At 34.9% G+C, this 18619-nt stretch overlaps 1 protein-coding gene across 1 annotated transcript; it reads left to right on the top strand.

Moving 5' to 3' along the window:
* The first annotated feature begins 433 nt into the window (after positions 1-433).
* Positions 434-17942, top strand: LOC110461790. The gene is made up of 2 exons (XM_021515457.1): positions 434-533; positions 13365-17942. Exon 2 carries the CDS (start codon positions 13396-13398, stop codon positions 15457-15459), a length of 2064 nt encoding a protein of 687 aa, XP_021371132.1. The 5' UTR covers positions 434-533; positions 13365-13395; the 3' UTR covers positions 15460-17942.
* Positions 17943-18619: the final 677 nt, after the last annotated feature.

Genomic DNA, 18619 nt, shown 5'->3' with positions numbered 1-18619 from the left:
GGCTATTGAAATGAATGATAACCATGCATATAATTATACATGTACATTTGTTGTCACCTGCGGATTTATATGGAGAGAGCTTACATAGTCCAAACCCTTTGACAATTTCCCATCTTTGTCAATAAAATATTTTGAAATTTAATTTTATGACAGTAAGTTTATTTGTACTTGCATAATTTCAAAACAAATTTACCTTTCTTAAATGCATGTTTAAAATAAATGCAACTTCCCATTTTTATGATTTTAAACACTTAATGTAAGAACGAACAAAACAAAACAAAAATGTAGAGAAAATGTAAGGAATTAGGTAAAGATATCAAAATAGGAAGAATGTGAGATTTAACGTGCATTTATAATTGTAATTGCAAACAAAATATTTAAGTGAAGTTTTGAAAAGTGACACCTAAAGAATGTTTGGAGTTATCTCCCGTCTTGTCATGGATAACCAGAAAACGCCCAAGACATAAGATTACTTCCTCGATCAGCGAATATCGAACATATCATCGATATCGCGACGTCAGCAGCATAAAAAGGTAATTTGTTCAAATATTCGTATGGTAAATGATGTTTTTGTTGCCTTACACACTTGTAAATATGTATATTGGACGGATTAATTTGAAAAGAATTCGATATCAATGGTAAGTTTACACAAACCGAAAGTTGGAACAAAATATTAAGTTTTGTCTAAAAGAATGACTCATATTTTATCGAGATTGCTAGATCATATGTTATGTGATGGCGTTTCTTCAATTTCATGTTTAATCAGGCATGTATTGTTTAAGTGAAAACACTATATTTTATTTTTTCATGTAACAATTGTTTTTTTTCAGCCTTAGTGACCAATATCGCCTTTAATAGATATACAATCATACACCGAACGCCATATGTAACTTATACTACAAATACATTACAGTATTACTTCCTCCGAGCACCGGTCACTTTATTCAGACAGTTGTTCTCGTCCCAGAATTGCTTGATAGACTAACAATAATGAATCCTGACTATTTTACGAGTTACCTCCCTTGAAACGATAAATTATCGTGGTACAGGTAGAATTTAATGATCTAGGCAAAGTTCCTTCGATTTTAAAATGTATAATAGTCATATGTTTATCAAACCGTGGTATAAATCATACTACACCAAAAGTATAAACGTTACATCGTACAATGTGCATATCAAGCCAACTTAAATGATAACTCACCTGTACAGATAAACACCTAGATATACACACCTATACAGATAAACACCTATATATACTCACCTGTACAGATAAACACCTAGATATACACACCAGTACAGTTACACACCTAGATATACACACCTGTACAGATCAACACCTATATACCATGTATGTACACACATGTACAGTAAAACTACATATATGTACTCACTAGTATAGTTATGCTACATACATGTACACACATGTACAGTTAAACTACACACATGTACACAGGTATAGTTATGATACCTGTATGAACACACATGTACAATAAAACTACATATATGTACACTAGTATAGTTATATAACATGTATGTACAAACATGTACAGTTAAACTACATTTATGTACACCAGTATAGTTATGCTACATGTATATACACACATGTACATTTAAACTACACACATGTACACAAGTATGGTTACATGTATGTACATACATGTACAGTTAAAATACAGACATGTACAGTTAAACTACACACATGTACACTAGTATAGTTATGCTACATGTATGTACACACATGTACAGTTAAACTACACACATGTACACTAGTATGGTTACATGTATGTACATACATGTTCAGTTAAACTACATATATGTACACTAGTATAGTTATGCTACATATGTGTACACCAGTATAGTAATGCTACATGTATTTACACACAAATACAATTAAACTACACACATGTACACTAGTATGGTTACATGTATGTACATACATGTTCAGTTAAAATACAGACATGTACAGTTAAACTACACACACTTACACTAGTATAGTTATGCTACATGTATGTACACACAAATACAATTAAACTACACACATGTACACTAGTATGGTTACATGTATGTACATACATGTTCAGTTAAAATACAGACACGTACAGTTAAACTACACACACTTACACTAGTATAGTTATGCTCCATGTATGTACACACAAATACAATTAAACTACTCACATGTACACTAGTATGGTTACATGTATGTACATACATGTTCAGTTAAACTACATATATGTACACTAGTATAGTTATGCTACATATGTGTACACTAGTATAGTTATGCTACATGTATGTACACACAAATACAATTAAACTACACACATGTACACTAGTATGGTTACATGTATGTACATACATGTTCAGTTAAAATACAGACATGTACAGTTAAACTACACACACTTACACTAGTATAGTTATGCTACATGTATGTACATATATGTACACTAGTATAGTAATGATACCTGTATGTACACACATGTACAGTTAAACTACACACATGTACAATTAAACTACATATATGTACACTAGTATAGTAATGCTACATGTATGTACACACATGTACAATTAATCAACACACATGTACAGTTAAACTACATACATGTACAGTTAAACTACATACATGTACAGTTAAACTACATACATGTACAGTTAAACTACACACACTTACACTAGTATAGTTATGCTACATGTATGTACATGTATGTACACTAGTATAGTAATGATACCTGTATGTACACACATGTACAGTTAAACTACACACATGTACACTAGTATAGGTATGCTACATGTATGTACACACATGTACAGTTAAACAACATATATGTACACTAGTATAGTTATGATGCATGCATGTACACACTAGTACAATTAAACTACATGTATGTACACACATGTACAGTTAAACAACATATATGTACACTAGTATAGTTATGCTGCATGTATGTACACACTAGTACAATTAAACTACATGTATGTACACACATGTACAGTTAAACAACATATATGTACACTAGTATAGTTATGATGCATGCATGTACACACTAGTACAATTAAACTACATGTATGTACACACATGTACAGTTAAACAACATATATGTACACTAGTATAGTTATGATGCATGCATGTACACACTAGTACAATTAAACTACATGTATGTACACACATGTACAGTTAAACAACATATATGTACACTAGTATAGTTATGATGCATGCATGTACACACTAGTACAATTAAACTACATGTATGTACACACATGTACAGTTAAACTACACACATGTACACTAGTATAGTTATGCTTCATGTCTGTACATGTATGTACACTAGTATAGTAATGATACATGTATGTACATACATGTGCAATTAAACTACACACATGTACAACTAAACTACATATATGTACACTAGTATAGCTATGCTACATGTATGTACATACATGTGCAATTAAACTACACACATGTACCCTAGTATAGTTATGATCCCTGTATGTACATATATGTACAATTAAGCTACATATATGTACACTAGTATAGTTATGATACATGTATACAATGTACATACAAGTACAATTAAACTACACACATGTACCCTAGTATAGTTATGCTACATGTATGTACACTAGTATAGTTATGCTACATTTATGTACACACATGTACAGTTAAACTACACACATGTACACTAGTATAGTAATAATGCCTGTATGTACACACAAGTACAATTAAGCTACATATATGTACACTAGTATAGCTATGCTACATGTATGTACAAACATGTACAGTTAAACTACATACATGTACCCTAGTATAGTAATGCTACCTGTATGGACACACAAGAACAATTAAACTACATTTATGTACAGTAGTACAGTAATGTTACCTGTATGTACACACAATTACAATTAAACTACATATATGTACACTAGTATAGTAATGATACCTGTATGTACACACAAGTACAACTAAGCTACATATATGTACACTAGTATAGTAATGTTATCTGTGTGTACACAAAAGTACAATTAAACTACATATATGTACACTAGTATCGTAATGTTATCTGTATGTACACACAAGTACAATTAAACTAAATATATGTACCCTAGTATAGTTATGATACCTGTATGTACACACAAGCACAATTAAACTACAGACATGTACCCTAGTATAGTTATGATACCTGTATGTACACACAAGTACAATTAAACTACATATATGTACACTAGTATAGTAATGTAACCTGTATGTACACACAAGTACAATTAAACTACACACATGTACCCTAGTATAGTTATGATATCTGTGTGTACACAAAAGTACAATTAAACTACATATATGTACACTAGTGTAGTAATGTTACCTGTATGTACACACAAGTACAATTAAACTAAATATATGTACCCTAGTTTAGTTATGATACCTGTTTGTACACACAAGTACAACTAAACTACATATATGTACACTAGTATAGCTATGCTACATGTATGTACATACATGTGCAATTAAACTACATATATGTACCCTAGTATAGTTATGATATCTGTGTGTACACAAAAGTACAATTAAACTACATATATGTACACTAGTGTAGTAATGTTACCTGTATGTACATACATGTGCAATTAAACTACATATATGTACCCTAGTATAGTTATGATATCTGTGTGTACACAAAAGTACAATTAAACTACATATATGTACACTAGTGTAGTAATGTTACCTGTATGTACACACATGTACAACTAAACTACATATATGTACACTAGTATAGCTATGCTACATGTATGTACACACAAGTACAATTAAACTACATATATGTACACTAGTATAGTTATGATACCTGTTTGTACACACAAGTACAACTTAACTACCTATATGTACACTAGTATAGCTATGCTACATGTATGTACATACATGTGCAATTAAACTACACACATGTACCCTAGTATAGTAATGCTACATGTATGTACAGTAGTATAGTTATGCTACATGTATGTACACACATGTACAGATAAACTACATATATGTACACTAGTATAGCTATGCTACATGTATGTACATACAAGTACAACAAAACTACATATATGTACACTAGTATAGTTATGCTACATGTATGTACAGTAGTATAGTTATGCTACATGTATGTACACACATGTTCAGATAAACACCTAAATACCATGTATGTACACACAAGTACAATTAAACTAAATATATGTACACTAGTATAGTAATGCTATATGTATGTACACACATGTACAATTAATCAAAACACATGTACAGTTAAACTACATACATGTACAGTTTAACTACACACATGTACACTAGTATATTTAAACTACATATATGTACACTAGTATAGTAATGTTACATGTATGTACACACATGTACAGTTAAACTACACACATGTACACTAGTATAGGTATGCTACATGTATGTACACACATGTACAGTTAAACTACATATATGTACACTAGTATAGTAATGCTACATATATGTACACATATGTACAGTTAAACTACACACATGTACCCTAGTATAGTTATGATACATGTATGTACACACATGTACAATTAAACTACACACAAGTACGCTAGTATAGTTATGCTACATATGTGTACACTAGTATAGTAATGCTACGTGTATGTACAAACATTTACAGTTAAACTACACACATGTACACTAGTATAGTAATGCTACATATATGTACACTAGTATATTAATGCTACATGTATGTACATATATGTACATTAGTATAGTAATGCTACATGTATGTACACACATGTACAATTAAACTACACACATATACAGTAGTATAGTTATGCTACATATGTGTACACTAGTATAGTAATGCTACATGTATGTACTAACAGGTACAGTTAAACTACACACATGTACACTAGTATAGTAATGCTACATATATGTACACACATGTACAGTTAAACAACATATATGTACACTAGTATAGTTGTGATACATGTATGTACACACATGTACATTTAAACTACATATATGTACACTAGTATAGTTATGCTTCATATATGTGCACTAGTATAGTAATGCTACATGAATGTACACTAGTATAGTAATGCTACATGTATGTAAACTAGTATAGTAATGCTACATATATGTACACTAGTATAGTTGTGCTACATGTATGTACACACATGTACAATTAAACTACACACATGTACAATTAAACTACACACATATACAGTTAAACTACAAACATGTACAGTTAAACTACATACATGTACAGTTAAACTACACACATGTACACTAATATAGGTATGCTACATGTATGTACACACACATGTACAGTTAAACTACACGCATGTACACTAGTATAGTTATGCTACATATATGTACACTAGTATAGTTATGCTACATATATGTACACTAGTATAGTTATGCTACATGTATGTACACTAGTATAGTTATGCTACATATATGTACACTAGTATAGTTATGCTACATATATGTACACTAGTATAGTAATGCTACATGTATGTACACAGATGAACAGTTAAACTACACACATGTACAGTTAAACTACACACATGTACAGTTAAACTACATACATGTACACTAGTATAGTTATGCTACATGTATGTACACACAAGTACAATAAAACAGCATATATGTACACTAGTATAGTTATGCTACATATATGTACACTAGTATGGTAATGCTACATGTATGTACACACATGTACAGTTAAATAACATATATGTACACTAGTATAGTTATGCTTCATATATGTACACACATGTACAATTAAACAACATATATGTACACTAGTATAGTTATGCTACATATATGTACACTAGTATGGTAATGCTACATGTATGTACACACGTGTACAGTTAAACTTCATATATGTACACTTGTATAGTTATGCTACATTTATGTACACACATGTACAGTTAAACTACAAACATGTACACGCGTACACTTTAATTACATATGTGTACACCAGTATAATTGTATATAACACTTATGTACGCATGTGTACAATTTAATAACATTGATGTACACAAGTATAACGATAAAAGATATATGACATGTATATACACACATGCACAATGTTATTTAAGAATCAACTTGAATATGTTTGACGTGATGGAGATATATCACAGAAAATGGACTGTACTCTGAATAAACTCCGGTTTTTAGCTCACCTGGCACGAAGTGCCAAGTGAGCTTATGGCGTGGCGCAGCGTCCGTCGTCCGTCCGTCCGTCCGTCCGTCCTCGTCCGTCAACTTTTCCTTTAAACAACTTCTTCTGAAGAACGGACAGGCCTAGAGTCATGATATTTGGCTGAAAGCTTTGTTGGTAGGAGCCCTACAAAGTTTGAGAACGAAAATGACCTTGACCTGTTTTCAAGGTCACAGGGGTCAAATATGTCAAAAACTTCAAACGACTTCTTCTAAAGAACTAAAAGGTATAGAATCTTCATATTTGGCTGATGGCTTCCTGGGATAGAGCCCAACAAAGTTTGAGAATGAAAATGACCTTGACCTACTTTCAAGGTCACAGGGGTCAAATGTGTCAAACACTTCAAACGACTTCTTCTGAAGAACTGAAAGGTATAGAATCTTTATATTTGGCTGGTGGCTTCCTGGGATAGAGACCAACAAAGTTTGAGAATGAAAATTAGTTTGACCTACTTTCAAGGTCACAGGGGTCAAATATGTCAAAAACTTCAAACGACTTCTTCTGAAGAATTAAAAGGTATAGAATCTTCATATTTGGCTGATGGCTTCCTTGGATGGAGCCCAACAAAGTTTGAGAATGAAAATTACCTTGACCTTCTTTCAAGGTCACAGGGGTCAAATGTGTCAAACACTTCAAACGACTTCTTCTGAAGAACTGAAAGGTATATAATCTTTATATTTGGCTGGTGGCTTCCTGGGATAGAGCCCAACAAAGTTTGAGAATGAAAACTAGTTTGACCTACTTTCAAGGTCACAGGGGTCATATATGTCAAAAGCTTCAAATGACTTCTTCTGAAGAACTGAAAGGTATAGAATCTTTATTTTTGATTGATGGCTTCCTTGGATAGAGCCCGACAAAGTTTGAGAATGAAAATGACCTTGACCTTCTTTCAAGGTCACAGGAGTCAAATGTGTCAGACACTTCAAACGACTTCTTCTGAAGAACTGAAAGGTATATAATCTCTATATTTGGCTTGTAGCTTCCTAGGAAAGAGCCGAACAAAGTTTGAGAATGAAAATGACCTTGACCTTCTTTTAAGGTCACATGAGGCAGATATGTCAAACACTTTAAACGACTTCTTCTGAAGAACTGGTAGTTATAAAATCTTAATATTTGGCAGGTGGCTTCCTGGGAAAGAGCCAAACAAAGTTTGCGAATGAAAATGACCTTGACCTACTTTCAAGGTCACAGCGTTCAAATATGTCAAACAGTTCAAACAGCTTCTTCTGAAGAATTAAAAGGCATAAAATTATAATATTTGGCTGGTGACTTCCCGGGATAGAGCTCACCAAAGTTTGCAAATGAAAATGACCTCAACCTACTTTAGAGGTCACAGAGGTCAACAACATTTTAATGGATTTGTTCTTGAGAACTAAAAGGAATGGATTCATAAGATTTGGCTGGTAGCTTTTTGGAATAGAGCTAACCAATTTGAGAAGGAAAATGACATTGACCTACTTACAAGATCACAGGGAAAAATATGTCAAGCAACTTCTGAAGAAGAATCAAAAAGCATAGAATCTTATAATAATATTTTACTGGTAGTTTCAACAGATGGAGCCAACAAAGTTTGCGAGGGAAATATTTTTAGTGATATATAATATTTAATGAGAATATTTTGCTATGACTGCTTAAATATTCAGGTGAGCGATACAGGCCCTCTTGGGCCTCTTGTTTGTGTTATAGCTCCATAACTTAAAAAAAAATCAAATTAATCCTTATAAGTCAATCTACTATACACAACCAATGTGGAAATCCACTTTTATTGATGGACTCTTTTCTCTTAGAAATTATATTAAATTTTATAGTTATATAAAATGTGTGTACAAACAAATACAATTTAACTACATATATGTGCACCAGAATAGTTATATAACATTTATGTACACACATGTACAATTTAACTACGTATATGTTTTCCAGTATGATCATATAACATATATGAACAAACATGCACAATTTAACATACATGTTCTCCAGTATTGTCATAGAACATGTATGAATACACATGTACTACTCAACTACAAACATAGTTATATAACATGTATGTAAACACATGTACAATTTCACTACATTTATGTACTCCAGTATAAGTTTAAATCATGTATCTACACACATATACAATTTAACTACATAAATGTACACCAGTATAGTTATATACCATGTATGCACACATATATACAATTTAACTATATACATATGTACACCACTGTCCAGTATAGGTTTATAGCATGTATATACACACATGTACAATTTAGCTACATATATGTACAACATCATTGTCTAGTTACACCTATATACACCACAGTAATTTATATGTAAGGTTGTTTCGTTTCTGTAATCTTAGGATTAATACAAACTGAGAGTCTGTCTAAGGTCATGTGGTATTAGTAAGAAACAAACATTAATGCTTCATTACCTGCTTACAAAATACATTGGTTTTAACAATTCATTCTAATCAAGTAGCATGACATATCAACGTTTCTTAAATAATCAAGGGACTTCATCGCTAAGGGATCTCGGTAGTTTAAATGTGTTTTTTGTGTAACATGAAGAGTTTCAAAGAATACTTATACCTCACAACCTGCTTCATTAACAATCAATAGAAGATAACAGTTATCTGGATTGCCCATGGCAACAAGGAAATGCCGACATCAAATTTCATTTACAGACATTCGAAAACAACAAAAAATCGAAATTGCCACCGATATCGTGACGTCAGCAGCCAATGTGACTGTTTAATGTGTTCTTACTGTTAATGATTTTCCCGTTGCCATTCAAACATGTGAATATGTTCATTGTATTGATTAATTTCACAAAATACATAATTTAGTTGCTAAGTCGATATTTACGTGAAAATGCACAACAATTTAATTATAACTATATGACGAGTTACCTCCCCTGGAACATCAGTAAGCCTTGACTATATTCAATGATGTAGGTAGAATTCCTTTGATTGAGGTTTTCTATAAAAAAAAGATCGATCATGTCCATTATGAGGCTTAAACTAACAGTGTGGCATGTGTGTCTGATGTTGATCGTAATGCATACACGTACGTACATGTCATTAAAGTTTTGCTTCTCACCGATCTTACAATGTAATATACTACATATATGTGTAGATATACATCATGTAGTAGTAGCGGTAATTATGCGATCGTAAATGTTTGTATCATGCCATATGTGCTAATGTAACGTGTTAAACATGCATACACACAAAGGTGAACATGCTGTAAAATGACACATCAGACTTATAGTGTATGTGTTACGTGCTAGTAGTTGTATCTGGACACTACTCCAACAATGTTAGAGGTCTTACACGGCGAAAAACTTTTGACAGGCGCCGCGTAACCTCTAACTGCCCATAGCTGAGTTTCCCGATGCTGACGATCACATTTTCAAAGTTCGGATTAAGAAAGAGTATATCGTGTTTACATACATGTAAATGGTCAAAAGGGTCCAATTAATATTCCTTTCCATAAATCCATGATTATATGAGAAAAATTGCGTGTCAAAGACATAAATAATGAGTTTTTCCTCATTCGAAGCGAAGCAGACAGCATTTGCCATGATTTTTCCGGTTAATACAAAAATGGATTACATGTAATGTTTCACAAGCGGAATACAAAAAAACTCCGTATCATTTCGTTCCGTTTGAAATCCCCCCTGCTATTTTGTATTAATCCAGAAGCCATGTTTTAAATGTAGGTCAGAGATGTGCTACAACGACATGGACATGTATTTTGAGTGTTCTATTCCGTAATATACTATATATTTGTGTCTGTGACATACATATGAGATTTATATAATATAAACCGTGAGTAGACATCGTTGTCATGAACTGTTAACCACTTAAGTGAGTTTGTCAAGCCGATTTTGTTCCGCCCGAATTTCGGGCGGAAACTGCATCAAAGAATTAGTGCTTCGGAAATGAGAGGTCGCAGTCGGCAAAATCATATCCGATTGAAAAAAGGCCGACCAGCGGCCTCTCATGTTATGGGAGTAATCTGGACACGTGATATTAACTATTTGACGAGCTACCTCCCCTGGAACAGTAATAGAAGTAAGTCAGGACAAGCGCTTGTATTTGACGCTACATACGGTATTTAAATATAAACTTTATTTATTTTACAACAATTATAAATCAAGTTATTTCAACTTATATTAATCATTCTTGTTTACACATATGGTATATATTCAATGATCTAGGTAGAATTCCTATGATTGAGGTTTTCTATTCAAGCTATCGATTATGTACATTATGAAGCTTATACTTACGGTGTGGTATGTGTACCTGACATTGACAGTGCTATTTGTTCAGTATTGTAGAATACGTATTGGGGTAAATGTCATCCTTCCGTTTCAAACATAATTGTACGAATAGTACCACCAGCTCCATAGCAGCCAACATGCGGTGTACCTTAATGCTAATCCTGCGGTGACAGGACATAGTAGCGTTGAAACTTCTTTTAGACGCCCGTCAAATTTGACGGGAGTATTATGGTATGGCGTTGTCCGTCCGTCAGGCCGTCCGGCGAAAACTTTTGTTTGTCCGGCAATCTCCTCCTACATTTATCGACCGATCTCTTTGAAATTTGGTATACATTATAATCATGATATGAAGTTGTGTCTCCCTTAAAAAGAATTTTGATTTGACAATTTTCCCAAAAGTTATTGCCCTTTGTTCATTTCAGTATTTGATTTTTGTCCGGCAATCGCCTCCTACATTATTCAACGGATCTCTTTGAAACTTGGTATACATTATAATCATAATATGAAGTTGTGTCTCCCTTAAACAAATTTTGATTCGACATTTTTTTCAAAAGTTATTGTCCTTTGTTCATTTCAGTATTTGATTTTTTGTCCGGAGATCTTCTCCTAAATTTTTTGACAGATTTCTTTGAAACTTCTAGGCTAAATAATCATGATGTGTTGTTGTGGGTTTTTTTAAAAGAAATTTGATTCAAAGATTTTTTGCAAAAGTTATCGCCCTTTGTTCATTTCAGTATTTGATTTTTTTATTCTGAGATTTTCTACTACATTTTTATAGCATGTCAGCTAACCACTCTTTGAATGATGCAGATCTTATTTCAATGTAAGAAAGTATATAACACTATATGGCATTCGACGGGCGTATATTGTTCCGCCCCGCGGTACTCTTGTTTGTAATCACCATGTGCGTGTTATTTGGATTATACACTACATAGGGATTTGCTGATACTTGTATCTTCAAAACAAAAGGAAAGTTACAGAAACAACATTTTTAATTTTAAAAATTGATAAAAATAAATACATCACCAATATTGTAAGCAAGGCCTAATTAGCCGTCGATTAGCTCAATATATTAATGGATTCATTAAGTTGTCCGAAACATTTTAGATCAAAAGGTAGCGGAGCTGGACTGAGACGATCGTAAGCGATCATTATTTCAGATTGCAAAGCGTGTTTGTCTAGAGTTCGGCGGTCCCAAATTCGAGTTCGAGTCTGGCAGTTTCCTCTCCTATTACATTTGGTGCTAGCTAAATATACCAATGAAACGTGTTATACGCTATCGTGTATCTAGAGTTCTGAACTCTCGGGTTCGAGTCCCAGTCTTGCCGTTCTTTTTCACGCTCCTGTTGCTTAATCATTTATTACGTATTCGGTCTATCAGGTGCGCTAGGAATAAATTAATGCTGCACCGAATATTTGGTACTCTCGAGTAGCTTCCTCACCTATATGTATATTTGTGTTGGCATATCTCTGGTTATTTCAATAGATTTAACTTGGTGGGCTCTAGACATTTATCGTCCTCACGTCACAATAACAGTAGATCAAACTTTTTTGATTAATATTATATTATATATGTAATATTAGTTACATTGTCACTCAAAATTACAAATATAAGCATCATAAAATATAAACAGCCTACATGCAAGCAGGCTCAGAAAGGCTGTCAACAACGTGACGTCATTGGAATGTATACATTGCAACAGTGTATATTTTGTACGAATACATAATTGAGCAGCGGATTGTGTCACATCATAAGCTTTCCTGCTTACATTATTAACTTTTACATAATTCCGAAAATCGGCTTGTTATGACCATATCTCACGATGTATGATAGCGAAAATATATTGAAAACATGTAGCTTAATACTTCTTTTGTATATGACAGAATAACCAGCATAACACTATCCATTACGGACATGGCAGAAGCCGCCCCGATACCAGAATACAGATGCTTGATTTGTACGACACCTTACAAAGATCCGAGGCAGCTACCTTGTGGTCATACCTTCTGCTGCCGATGTCTGACGTCATACGTCGAAGCGGAACACGTCACAGCAGACGAGGATCGGCACTACTTCCCGTGTCCGGTCTGCGATGCACCGAGTGCTCCTCGTGACGTCAGTACGGATGTAAGTACATGGGCGGAATGTTTCCCAATAAATAATTTGTACCTTAACCCTATAACAGCAGAGACGTCTGATGTTCATCTCTGTGCACCATGTCAACGAGGCAAAGAATCCAATCCAGCCGAGGTCTGGTGTACCGACTGTGGTGAAAAACTCTGTAAACAATGCAGAATATATCATGAGCGGAGCAAGGCATCATCAAGCCATCGGCTTGTCTCCGTTTCCACTATTGTCGGTGGAATCTGCGATGTTATGGTCAACGAAATCTGCCCCAGCCACGATGGAAAGCAGTTGGATGTCTATTGTGTAGACCACAGTGTCATGTGTTGTGGTGTCTGTGTGTCGGTGTCACACAGGCACTGTAACAATGTTAAACCAATAGAGGATGTGGTCAGGAAGACTAAGACCGGACAACACACCAGGGAGACAGAATTGAAGGAGTTGAGCGAGGAAACTAAGAAGATGTTAGACGATGACGATTTGGGGATGACCCTGCTTACCTCCACAGAAAAGGAAGTGTCGGCGGAAATGACGAACAGGATACAGCAAGCTAAAGATAAGCTTGATAACCTCAACGTAACATACCAGTTAGACCTCGCGGATAAGTGCAAAGCACTCAGGAAAAAGATATCTGCTCGACGGATGTGTGTCAACACATTCAACACCAATGCGGAAAATTCACATCTATTGATGTCCCATTTAGATCAACAGATATCAGAACGTCACAAGTTTTTCATAAGAGAACAAACAAAAAATCAAATACCAGGACATTACCGTCGTATGGATCAAAACACAAAGAAACAACCGAATAGATTTGACATCACACTCAAGTTAGGAACAATAATTGACGAAATCATGAAAATGACAACTTTGGGAAATGTTGACGTGACCTCGGCAATAACAGCTGTAACTCAAAACGCGAATGTATGTATAGGCACAATGATTGAGACCTTGCTTTCGACACCTTCAGCTTCAACATTAGCGGACTCGACTTCGACCTCCGACCTCACGGGTTCATTGCAGTATTTGACCGTCCAGCCAACTCCAGTAAAGGCAGCGGTTGATGTATGGACCGGCTCAGTCTCTTGTGTAAAGACGGTAGACAGTAGTACACTAGGAGTGTCACCTACACCTTCGTTGGCGGGAGGTATGTTTACTGACAACAATGAATTACTTCTGACAGATAGCAGGAACAGCAGAATCTTACTGTTTGATGACACGTATTCTAACGTGGCAGAATTAAACATTGATGGGTATCCAACAGATATAGTACATGGACGTGCCGATGATGAAGTGTTTGTGGCTGTAAACAAAGATGAAATACTGAAGTGTAAACTAAGGAATGGTCAGCTAACCTTGATCAACAAGATCAGCTGTTCACGTGGAACAGTAGGTATAGCATTTCTCGGGAACAACATCCTGGTCGATACATTGGAAAGTGTGAAGGTTATGACAGTAGATGGGAAGGTCACCAAGACAATAAAGAAAGGTGGAAATCACGCATTTCTCGCCACATCTCTTTCGAGTGCCACTGTCTATCACAAAGATAACCATGACGTGGTGTGTAGACGACTGGACAGTGACGTAGAAGTCTACAGGTACAGAGATCCCCGTCTTAATGATCCTAGAGGTTTTGGACTTGACCGGGATGACAATTTATATGTATGTGGACATCAATCTGGAAATGTTCACCTTGTTTCACCTGACGGGTTACGTAGGAGGATACTGGTATCCAATCTATCTAGTATCTCCTATCCTTGGTGTGTAGTAGTTCATCCAACCAGACAGGAGTTTGTTGTCACTTCTGTTAGTGAGTCTACGTTACTCGAAGTGTACAGATTTAAGAGCAAATAAGTACAAAAGTAATTCAATGAGAAATTTAGATATGATATCAGACAAATATTTAAGAACAAATCAGGAATCCATAGTCACTCCACGTATCTACGTCTCTATAGGTAAACAGAATTACTGTAAAGGAACCATTGCAGTGAGACAAAATCATTCAAACGTTTGGAAAATATTTTAGAGCAAAGTAAATCCATGCAGGACCTCGCACACGTAGAGATGTCAAAACAGTTCCGATTTCATATGATCTCGTGTGGAGTTTGAAAAGGTTAAATATTTAATGTGTCCTATGATTATCAAACACATGCATGAAGAAAACCACATTTTGTGAACCATAAACAAATCAAAGGATGATACCGTCAAATCTGCCTTTGGAAGGGATTTCTGACGTCATGGTATATTTCTTGTGACGTCATGATGGAAGGCAATTCACATGCAACGCTACATTTCAGCGAGTACGAAGCTAAATATCTGTTGTTGTTTTTTTGTCGCCACTATTGGAGTATATCCTAGCACAGGACCAATAATACAGAAATGAGAAAAAATATCGGTAAAACTATTGCAGTAGAGGTGGTTACGTTGTGAAAGATTAGGTCAACTCCTCTGGGTTTTATTCACAGTCAGTTTATTAAATGAATGTCATATTTAACATTTACAAATGCAAGGAAAATAACTTTTACACGATTACATAACTTTACCCTTACTAATCTAGCATAAACGATAAGGCGATACGAATCACAATTACAACTTTTACGAAATACAATCAAACTCAAGATTTGACTTTGGAGTCCATATATATGACCGTGGACGAGTCAAGGGTCATGGCTGTGGAGTGAAGATGTTGAGTAGCGTCCTCTGTGTAATTTTGTCGATAATACATCAAAAACTGTCCGGAAATGCCTAAAAACCTGCATACGCGTCCATATTTGTATATAATGACACAACCTTAAATGTCAAACATTTGAAAAAAGGAGCTGAAAGTGACCTTTGTAGTCGATGTATTTTCCACCTGCTATGTAAACACCCCACCCGATACGCAGGTGTACACGTGGAAATAGACATACAGGTACAGGTGCGCGTGCAGCGTGCATCTATACTGTCCGAACACTGAGTACATATTGTACATTCTCAAACTTATGTATTGACAATTATTGACAGTTTGTGTCCAGATGTTTGGCATCAAACTATTGATATGGAACAGTCCGTTACTGACATGTATACAATTACGGGTTTCAGTGATATTGCCACGTGCTTTGCTAAATTACACGTGCAGATAACTGCCATTAGCATAGATGTGCATGTCCTGAAGGATACAGTATCCAAGCTAGAACAGTTTGCCAATAACACAAATGAGCGCATTAGCGAATTACTTGAGTCAACTCTACCAAATCTTGAAAATAATACAGACAAGGTAACCGAGGAGGAGCAAGAACGGCTGGTTATGTGGTCCCGAAGTGGAATTTGGTGATTCGGGGAATTGACGGTGCTCTACGGGAGAAACCCAGAGTCACCCAAGTACGGGACTTTTTTATTCAAAAGTTAAAAATGTCGGAGAAAAAAGCAACGTGCATGCTTTTTACTGCAGTGAACCGCCTCCAGGTGGCAGTGAGGGTAAAAACAACGACTTAGTAGTCTCCTGGACAAGGATGAGGTAGTGGAGGCAGCTTACACCCTCACTTCCGGTTCCGGGTATAGTGTGGTGCCGGACTTGCCACCATCGGCGAGCAAACGTCGAGGCGAACTACTGAAGGCTCGGAGGGACATGTAGCCATCAGAACGCTCAAAATACAAACTTGTTCACAAAAAAGATTATCCATTTGTTGAACTTGTAGCAAAAAATGATCTACGTCAGTAACAAAAAATATGTTGTGGATTTTGTGAATGTTATTTTTTGTGTGTGTTTTGACCGAGACGAAGTGCGGTAATTAAAAGGAAACAACAACATGTTTTTTCTTAGTAAAACACAGAGTCGAGTGGAAATCGATGAAGTTTTTTAATTTGTAATTGTAGAAACAGTGATCTTGTTAAAACTGTTAATAATTTTTTGTGGGTCTGAAAATTATGATTATTGTTGCTTTTTGTATAACAAAACACCATAACTTTTATTTTTCGATGCATGCATATGAAAATGTTTGTCAAGAGTTGTCGTCCTTTGCACGTTGAGCGAGTGGAAAGGGCGGCAGCTCGGGTTGGGGATCGGTAGTATTGATAACTATAAGTAAACCGCAATCGTTCTTGAAATGGTGCAGAATTGGAAGCGGAAAGTGCGGTTTTAGTTTGTGTGTTTTATGTTTTAATACCTAAATCATACCTGTATATTTACAATATATATATACATATACTTTTTGAATGAAATATGTATATATTCAGTTTAAATGCAGGTCATCAACGATATCAAGGAATGTCGTATGGTTTGTATGTGTTCAGAGTTGTCGTTCTGATTAATGAATTGTATTGATAAATGTATATGTTAATTGTATTAATTGTATATCTATGTACTGTAAAACGCTTTAGAGTGGCATATGTAAGCTAGATAGGGCGATATATTAATTGTTGTATATTATTATTTTTTTACACAACAAAAACGATGAAACAACAGTTTACCTGTTTATTACAATGCGAGATATTTAAATGATGCAGATAGCAAGATAAAAAGAAAATACAAACTTATACTTTGGCGTATCAGGGGCTACTCACACAACACTATAAGCTAACTATATACAATACTACAAAAACAAAAGTGTACTGACGAGGTAGCCTCCTAAGCAAATAAGGAGGCCACAAGGAAAAAAATATATTCTAAGCAATATATTTTAAGTAGGCCAGACAACTCTTGAGCGATTCAAGACAGGTCAAGACAGGCCAAATGTAAATATCTAGTGAACATTCTAGAGCGATTCAAGACAGTATACATGTAGATATCTAGAGCAAACCCTTGAGCGATTCAAGAGCTGCATATACAATACTCATATATATAAGTAGTAAAGAAAACTTTTAAGCGATTTAAAAGCAGAGAGCTTTTGCCTTGAGCGATTCAAGAGAGGCAAACTGACCACCAGACTTAAGCGATTTAAGAGCTGGCAAGACGAAACTCCTGAGCGATTCAAGAGCCTAGTAATATCAAGAAAAGACAGAAAAATTAAAGCAAAAGCAGTAAAATTATCAACAG

This window comes from Mizuhopecten yessoensis, unplaced genomic scaffold (genome assembly GCF_002113885.1).
Source record: "Mizuhopecten yessoensis strain PY_sf001 unplaced genomic scaffold, ASM211388v2 scaffold10667, whole genome shotgun sequence".
NCBI lineage: Eukaryota > Metazoa > Mollusca > Bivalvia > Pectinida > Pectinidae > Mizuhopecten > Mizuhopecten yessoensis.
This window is presented reverse-complemented; position numbering and strand designations above follow the sequence as displayed.